At 40.3% G+C, this 9505-nt stretch overlaps 1 protein-coding gene across 2 annotated transcripts in view; it reads left to right on the forward strand.

Moving 5' to 3' along the window:
• SEC23B (Sec23 homolog B (S. cerevisiae)) overlaps positions 1-8894 on the forward strand; it is a 66282-nt gene extending 57388 nt beyond the window's left edge. The window contains exon 19 of one of the 2 annotated variants that reach the window (XM_006895643.1): positions 8684-8894. In XM_006895643.1, the coding sequence (XP_006895705.1) occupies positions 8684-8773 (90 nt within the window). In that variant the 3' untranslated portion in view covers positions 8774-8894. The remainder of the gene's footprint in view (positions 1-8683) is intronic. The other variant, XM_006895644.1, reaches the window with a different exon arrangement.
• The last annotated feature ends 611 nt before the right edge of the window (positions 8895-9505 follow it).

Genomic DNA, 9505 nt, shown 5'->3' on the forward strand with positions numbered 1-9505 from the left:
TGGCTCCAAGAATTCTCTCCAGTACAAGACCACCTTGCGGCAGTGTGGTGGCTTCACTGTACCAGTCTTGAGGAGGGCCAGTGGCCAGCATCCATCCTGGGTGAGGGAATCCATTCGTTCAGGCTGTGGAAGCCTCATGGAGCTGCAGCAGCTGTTTGGCATGGCACGGGCTGGGGGTGGGGGGGAGCCACGAGACTCATGCATTTCTCTTTGGGAATCCTTGAATTCCTGTTGTTGAGCTTCAATCTTCACTGAGGGCCAGTCATCAACTGTTTAAGTGTTCAACTATCAATAAGCCGAAGTCTGTGGAAGGCCATAATGGCCCTGCTTTAAGTGGTTCACTACTACCGCAGCTCACCACACTGTCTCTGCCTCTGCCGCCATCTTGGATCTCTGTTCTAGCTATTTTTTAATGATCTTCAGCAGTGTTTTTCTTGCATGTGATATTAGTGGTATTGTTCAATAGTTTCTACATTCTCTTGGATCATCTTTCATGGGAATGGGAACAGATAGGAACCAATCTGTTTTCCAGACAGCTGTCCTCCAAATTTTCTAGTATAGACTGGTAAGCACATCCAAGTCTGTGTCTACTTATTGAAACAAGTCAATTGGTATCCTTTCAATTCCTGAGGCCTCTTTTTTCTCTGCCAGTTTCTTCAATGTAGCTTCCACTTCCTCCTTCATTACTGTTGGCTTCTGCTCATATGGTACTTCCTGAAATTTTTCAGTGGTAGTCAGTTCTTTTTGGTACAGTGATTCTGTGTATTCCCTCCATCTTCTTTTGATGCTTTCTTGGTCATCCAATATATTCCCCGTAGCATCTTTCAGTACTATGACTTGAGGTTTATTGGATCCTGCCTAAGAGTGTCTAGTTTGGAGCCTCCTGTGTGAAGTAGTTGAATTCAAGAAGGTAGGTTGTTTTGATTTATTTGACAGTCAAGTGCAAACTGGTTGTTTTTTCTGTTTAAGTAATAATCAGATGTAAGCTGATGGTTCATTTTGATTTAGTTAACTATCAAGTATGGGCAGGAAGCTTCTTGTTTAAATCATTCAGGAACTGGTGATTAAACGTTGGTTGGGCCCGAGGGCCTGGTATGAGGTTAATTTGCTATTAATTTACAGACTAAATTGGTAGTTTGTTGTGTGGGGAGAAAATTGTTCAACGTGGTACAGCACTTGTCTGTCAGTTTGCTGTACTGATATAACATGTTGGTTGCTGTGATACTGCAAGCTATGCCACTGGTGTGTCAAATGCCATAATGGCTACCCATGATGGACAGGTTTTAGTAGACCTCCCAAATTAAAACAGAGTAGGAAGCAGGATTGGCCATCCACATCTTAAATAGCAGCTCTTTGAAAACCCTATGAACACTAGAGGAGAGGGGGTAGTTTTAGTAGTGCAATGGTTGAGCCCAGATCAGAAGTCAGTTGAAATGAGAGAAAAAAAATTACAAACATTGTTTAATAATTGGAACATGGAATGTACATAACTTGAATGTTAGAAAACTGGATATTGTTAAAAATATAATGGAATGCATGAACATCGACATACTAGTCATTAGTGAGACAAGATGTTCAAGCTTTGGCAACTTTGAATCATATAATCATATTGCCATGCTGGGAATGAAAAACAGAGAATAATGGTATTGCATTCATAGTAAAAAAGTCTTTTTCAAATTCTGTCTTGAAATACAATGTTGTGAGTGATAGGTTATTATCCATACACATACAAGGAAGACTCAATAATACGACTGTTACTCAAATATATGCTCCTACATCTAGAGCCAAAGAGGAAGAAATTGAGACTTTTTACCAAATCTTCCAGTCCAAAATTGACCGAATTGCAGTCAAGATATGTTAATGATAATTGGTGACTGGTATGCAAAAGTTGAAAACAGTGAAGAAGGAAGAGAAGTTGGAAAATACAGGCTTGGTAATAGAAATGGAAATAGAATGCTTGAATTTTGTATTTACAATGATTTATGCATTGCACATACCTTTTTTAAAAGACACAGATGGATCTCACCTGATGAGCTAACTAGAAATTTGACTACATTGGTGAAAGAAATCATTCTGTTAGAGAAGCTCAGTATCAGCAGTCAAAACTAGGCCAGGGCAGACAGTGGGTCAGACCATCAAGTTCAAATTGAGGCCGAAGAATATTAAACTAAGTCCACAAGAACCAAGATATAATCTTTGATCTATTCCATTGGAATGTCAAGATCATTTTAGGAATAGGTTTGAGGCATTGAACACCAATGACCAAAGACTGGATGAATTGTGGGATGATATCAAAGATACCATCCATGAAGAAAGCAAAAGATCATTACAAACACAGAGGTGAAAGAAAAAACTGAAATGGAGTCAAAAGAGATGCTAAAAATTGCACTGGAGCATTGAGAAGCCAAAACAAAGGAAAACATGCCAAAGTAAAAGCTGAACAGAAGATTTCAAAGGGCAGCTCGAGAGGACAAAGAAAAGTATTATATTGGAATATGCAGAGCTCAGGTATAATCAACACCCTGTAAACCAATTATTCCCATTTCCTCCTTGTGATTGTCATTTCCATAAATCCTTCTACCCTAACCCTTCATGTCCTCTTGAGCTTTATATCCCTGAACATATGCTCTCCCTTTGATCTTATATGGTTGAGTATTCTAAGGAGTGAGTGCCTGTCTTGAGTCTCATTCATTACTCAGTTTGTAGGCTTATCTGTTGTTTGTCTACAGGTTGAGCTGCGGAGATGAATTTTGTTCTGAGTTTAAAGAATGACTAAGGACTGGAGTTGTGGGCTCCACCAGCCTCTATCAGATCAGTAAGCCTGCAAATGCTCATATCTTTGAGTTTTGTTTCACACTTTTGGCCTCCTCTGTCTAGGATCTTCTTTTTTACAGTGGTCAGCTATGATAGCTTAGTTGCTATTATTATTGTTGATAGGTGACATTGAGTTGACTGTGACTCATAGAGACTCAAAGAGTAAATCTGAACCTTGCCCTATCCTGCACCATCCTCAGCATCCCTGATAATGCTCGAGCCTACTCATAAAGTCACTGTATTAGTCTTGTTGGAGTCTTCTTCTCTTTCTCGCACCCTCCAGCTTTCCTATCATGATGTCCTTTTTCAAGGACTGAACCCTCTAGATAAGTATGTGAGATTCACTGTCCTTGCCTCTTAAGGGCACCTTGGTTGCATTCCCTCCAAGACAGAGTTTCTTCTTTCAGTAGTTCTTAGATATTCAGTACTCTTTTCCACCACCACTATTCAAAGGCATCAATTATTCTGTAGTTACCTTTTTTCATTGTCCAGCTTTTAGATACATAAGAAGTAATTGAAAAAACTGTGGCTTAGAACAAGCACACCTGAATCTTTAAACTGACATCTTTTCTCCTTAGCATTTTGGACAGGTCCTTGGCAGCAGATTTCTCCAATGCAACACATCTTTTTATTTTTATTTCTTGACTGCTATTTTCATGAGTGTTGGTCATGCATCCAAGTAAAATGAAATAATTGAAAACTTCACTCATTTATCATGATGTTTCTTATTGGTCCAGTTTGGAAGATTTTTGTTTTCTCGATATTGAGATGCAATCCATATTGTAAGTCTTTGATCTTTGATCTTCTGTAGCATGTATTTCTTTCAAGATCTCTTCACTTTCAGCAAGCAGGTTGTGTGATCTGCATTTTGCTGGGCTATTGATGAGTCTTCCTTTAATCCTGATGCCATCTTCTTCTCCAGCTTTTCAAATAATTTGCTCAGCATACAAATTGAATACTTATGAATAAAGGATACAACTCTGACACCCAGTTTTCCTGATTTTAAACTACGCAGTGTTTGCATGTTCTTTTTGGACAATGGCTTCTTGGTCTATGTATAGAAAATTGAGTACCATATAGGTATTCTGGTCTCATGGTCTTGGAGGTTAAGGCCCAGGTGGTTCATTAGCTTTTTGGACTAATAGTGTCTATGCATCTTTGCTTTTCTTTCCTCTTCTTTGCTCTTCACAGGAAAAGACCAATAGCTGCACCTTAGATGTCTGCTCAAAGCTTTTAAGACCCCAGTGACTATTCACTAAAATGGACCATAGAACCTTGTCTTTGTGGGCTTTGTTATGCTAGTTGACCTTGATGTCTTCCAAGACTGAGGTCCCGAGACCCTTGGACCAGCAACTCTTTACCTCAGTTTACACAATGTTGTCCCCTGTTGACTCTGCTATGTGTGGACATGTTTACAACATACACTTCTGTATAGAAATGTCATCTGCCAAACCATTGTTTGGTCATGAATGTAATCCCTTTTACTTGTCCATACCTGTTTATCTTACCTGTATGCCTATATATCTGTTTGTGGGTTAATGTTTATTATTGCTAATATTGCAAGATTATGTCTGTAATCATGCTTACCTTTGTTGACTGGTTCTTGTGCTCCTCTCTCCTTCCCTTTCTTTAGTGAAATTGTGATCATTCTCTTATTATATATTGTCTTATCTGTCTTTTATCTTGACTTTATCTTACTTGGATCCACTATCAATACACTTGGTACCAGCAGTCAGGAGATTAGGAGACATACTGCACTGGGAAAGTCTGCTGCCATCAGGGACTTCTCCAGATTATCGAGGAGCAGTGATGTTAGTTTTAGGACTAGGTATTCCTTCAGTATTGATCCGTATGATCATGTAGTTCTTTTCCTTTGTTTTATTTATGTGATTAATTGCTTGGATCATTTTTCTTCGGTTGAACCACTTTTACAACCTGATACAGATCCCACTTGATCGTAATAAAGTATTTTGAGGATATGATATTGCATTCTCTTGGCTAGAATTTAGTTGGAAATTTTTGATTCTATGTTTTGAGGGATATTGGTCAAAATTCTTAGTGTTGTTTTGCTTGGCTTTGGCATTGGGGTTATGGTTGCTTATGGGATGAGTCATAAGTATTCTATCCTTTTCTATTTTCTAAAATAGCTTGAGTAGACTTGGTGTCAATTCTTCTGTGAATATTTGGTCGTATTCACCGATGAAGCTGTAAGGATCAAGGGTAGACTGGGTCGGTGTTGGCTGTGGTCTGTCTTCAGTCAGTGGTTCAGTGAGTGACCTCAGTGCCCAGTGAGTGGGACTGCCGAAGGTGTGACTGGATAGTGTGGGAACTATTGCTATCTCACAGAAGTTGTGACAAAAAAATTTTAAAAAGGAAAGCTAAAATAAAGACAGGAGCGGAAAGAAAAAGGAAAATCAAAACTAGGGGAAGGTACAGAAGGAAAGGATAGAAAGGAAGAAAAAGAGAGTAGTAGCCCAGGGCAGCGGTTCCCTTATGGAACTTTTGCCATTGCTGAGACTGGTAGGATCAGGATGTCTTAGATAAAGTCCAGGAAATGGGTGCAGTTATCACTGGGTGGTAAGGACATGCGTCACCACATACGAAGCTGACAGACACAGCAGGGTACCCTGTTAGAGACAGTCTCTACCAGCTCAGAGATGGTCAGGGGCAGTGCACTCTACTGGACCTAAGTGCTGAGCACCCACAAATAATTAATTCCCTGACATGCACCAAGGACCAAATTCACTAGGGTACTATCTGAGTTGATTTCTGCCAAGCAGGAGGTAACCAGTGATGGATCCTGATCGGAGATGGTGCTTCTCAGGTTTGGGGAGGCTGCAACTTAGCAGAGGTAGTAAGACACTCATCTCTGCATGGGAAGGCGATTCCTTACAGAGTCAGTGGTGCACACCGAGCCTCAGGTGAAGAAAGCATGTTATGGTGGAGTATACCTGGTGAGTGTGCCCAGGGGACAGTCTGCTGACCACAGCAAAGTGTGGGGAATGAGGGGAGATCACCCAGGGGACAGTCTGCTGACCACAGGCAGAGTGTGGGGAATGAGGGGAGATCACCCTTTTGTTATCGGCAGCCACTGGTAAGATTTACACTACAACCCTGGGTTCCTGCCCCAATGAGAAAGCTGCTTGCAGAGTGGCTGTTTGTTGGGTGTGCTCACAGTTGATGGCCTCGTCATCTGCCTCTTTATTCAGTGTTTTCATTCAGTTTTTATCTTCAGTATTTTAACTACTTGTATATCATTTCCCTTGAAAACCAGGGTTACAGGATAATCATCATTCCTCTTTCCCTTTTTTGGCTGATTTCTTTGTGGTAGAAAGTAGGCAGCCACTCACAATCTTTCTGGAAACCTGATTGCAATTTTCATTTCATTTGAGATCATCCTGGTTGTTGATATGACAAGAAACTTTACATTTTATGCAGACCTGCTGCTTTGGTGGCCCTCTGGGATGCTGCTCTGGAAGGGGAAGGGGGCCTCACCTTGTGTTACTGCCAGTTGGGCATGCAAGTCCAGGGTTTCTGCTTTCCCTCCACCTACAGCTAAGGTGGGGTGACCTCATTTCCAAGGGCAAGAGTGAAAGTTAAGTTATGCTGCCTTCTCACTCTTTGCTGGATCAGAAAGTGAGTGAGGGTGGAGCCACAATATTCTTCAACCTTTGACTGGAGTATTGCAGTAATTGCTAGGTGTTTCTGGTAAAGAGAACAGGCTTTTTGTTTTGTCTCATGTTCAGGTTTTACTAGTAGGAAGAGTAAGGAAAAGTATGCCTACCTCATCTTGTAATCAGAAGTCATCTTAGATTTCCTGTTTATAGGAGTAATACTATAAAGTTAAGTAATAGTATAAAATTTCTTGTAAAAAGTTGGCTGTGTAACAAAGGAATAAGGATATTAAAGTTACCTAGAAAGTCACCATTCAGAGTTTATTATTTCTACTTTTTCCTCTTTTTCAAAAGTAATGTATGTTTTCCTTAAAAAAAGAAATCTGGGACGAAATGAAAGTTTCTATTAAGCTTTTCCATTAACGTTAAATTATAAGCATTTTCTGATATTACACATATCTGGTATGTTCAGTATTAGCACAGTTAAGTGTTCTGGGATCCCCATTCTTCTCAGAGTTAGCCATAGCACCTAGACTTTGTCTGACTAGAGCAAGAACAAGAAAACCCTGCATAGTTTTAAATCAGGAAGGGTGTGCATTAGGGTTTATCCTTTCTCTGTACCCTTTCAGTCTGTATACTGAGTAAATAATTTACAAAGCTGGACTTTCTGAAGAAGAATGTGGTATCAAGAATGGAGGAAGACTCATCAACAACCTGCGTTATGCACATGACACAACTTTGCTTGCTGAAAGTGAGGAGGATGTGAAACGCTTGCTGTAGAAGATTAAGAACTACATCCTCCAATATGGATTATACATCAGCATCAAGAAAACAAAGGTCGTCACCACAGGACAAACAGTCAACATTATAATAAATGGAGAAAGGATTTAAGTTGTCAGTGATTGCATCTTCCATGAATCAGCAGTTAATACTCTTGGTACCAGCAACAAGAAATCAGGAGACATATTACATTGGGCAAGTCAGGTATCAGGACCTCTCCAGAATGATGAAGAGCAATGATATCAGTTTGAGGACTGAGGTGCGCCTGATTCAGCCCATTATCTTTTCAGTCCCCTGCTACCTACCCATCAGAGAGTTGGACAGTGAGTAAGGATCACAGACATGTGGTATTGGAGCAGAGTGCTAAATACTCCATGGACTGCCAAAATAACAAACAGATATGTCTTGGGAAAAGTGCAGCCAGAGTGCTTCTTGGAGGCAAAGTTTCATCTTTCATATTTTGAACATGTAGCTAGGTTAGGCTATTCCTTGAAAAGGGACATCATGCTTGGAAAGATAGAGAAGATCAGGGAAGGGGAGGAAAACCCCCAATGAGATAGATTGATACAGTGATTTCAGCAGTAGGTTCTATTGTGTCAGAGATGATGAAGATGGCACAGGATAGGATAGGGTTCAAGTCGGCTGTTCATAGGGTCGTTATGAATCATGCTCCACTCAATGGCACTTAACAACAGTCTGCTCAGTGTAGAAGAAGGATGGGCAGTCTCCCACCTTGTGGTTTCTTGCCTCTGAAAAACATTAGTGAACCAACTATAAATCTTTTTTGACTCAATGGCACACAGCAACAACAATCTCACTGTGAAGATACTGATTCACTCCTTAATGATTATACCCACATCCAACATCTAAGGGCCCCAAAGGTCTTGTCGCTACGGGACCAACCCATATTCCAAGCCCACTGGTATTTAGTAGAGCCCTTCCATCAAGCTTCCACATCTGCAAATCTTTATGAGAGGATGATGCCCACCTTTCTCCCATAGAGTAGTCAGTAGATTCAAACGGCCAACCTTTTCCTTGGGAGTCCAACATGGACTAGTAGGACTGTACCACCAAAGCTCCTTATGGCCATAGGATTAGTACTGGCAAATGGGTAGGAATGATGGTTAGCAAGTGTGAGGCCTCAGAAACCTCATCATGCCTGGTTGAAGGCCTGACACTGGGTTAGCAATTAAAAGTAGGCATTGCTTAAGAGCCTGTTTTAAAATAGAAGAGCATATGTATAAAACTTTGTATGCAGTCGTACAGGTGGCCTAATCTGGTTGGGAAGGGACCAAGGAAGAATTATGTGAGCAAATTATGCTTCACTTAAAAGAATTCGTTATCTAGCCAAGTGATGGGAGAACATTTAAACAGGTCAATTCATGTGAATGCTCTGGGACCAGAAGGTACTTAATATAAGAATTCTCACCAGCTTTTAAGATATCTGCTAATGAATCATTATCATTATATTTCAGGAAACTGGAGCACCAATCCTAACTGACGACGTCAGCCTGCAAGTGTTCATGGATCATTTGAAGAAACTAGCAGTTTCCAGTGCCTCCTGAGCTGAGGAGGTAGCCAGGAAGTAGAATTGTATGGAATTGAAAGCACATTGTGTCCACAGTTGTTTTTAAAAGCTTAATAACATTCCTTTCACTTTTATGATAGATTTTAATAAATAATCAAAGGAAATTTTGTATGTAACTCATTAGATTATAATTTATTTTTATTCCTTATCTGTATTTTCTTTATTCTTGTACCAAAAACAAGGTTGTAAATGGTTTTTGTACTTGCAGGTATTTGTATGCTTTTTATATCCTAACTTTAGAGGATATACAAAGTCAGAGGTAATTCATTTTATCACCTTGTTTAGATGGAAATTGTCAAGAAAATAAAGCTAGGTGAAGAGAACACTGGATAAAGTAACATTAACAATACAAAATTTCACTTACTGATTCTGTTTTTAATAGACTCTTTCAAGAAGTTCTTAAATTTAATTCTGCTTCTCTGTCTGAATGTTGGCAGAGCAAGAAAAAATATGACAAATAAGAACATTGGTTGAGGCAGAATGGTTGTGTTGGGGTTCCAACACAAAGAGGTGTGCCCTGGGGAAGGAGGTATGCCGTGGGGAAAGAGGTGTGCCCTGGTGAAGGATGTGTGCCATGGGGAAGGAAGTGTACCCTAGGGAAAGAGGTGTGTCCTGGGGAAAGAGGTGTGCCCTGGGGAAGGACTGCCACAATTAAACCAAGTGGCAGGCAGTCATGGGCAGCCCTGCCTCAATCTTTGGGCATCAAGTA

This window comes from Elephantulus edwardii, unplaced genomic scaffold, assembly GCF_000299155.1.
Source record: "Elephantulus edwardii isolate Elephantulus edwardi_28Jun2011 unplaced genomic scaffold, EleEdw1.0 scaffold00172, whole genome shotgun sequence".
Classification (NCBI taxonomy): domain Eukaryota; kingdom Metazoa; phylum Chordata; class Mammalia; order Macroscelidea; family Macroscelididae; genus Elephantulus; species Elephantulus edwardii.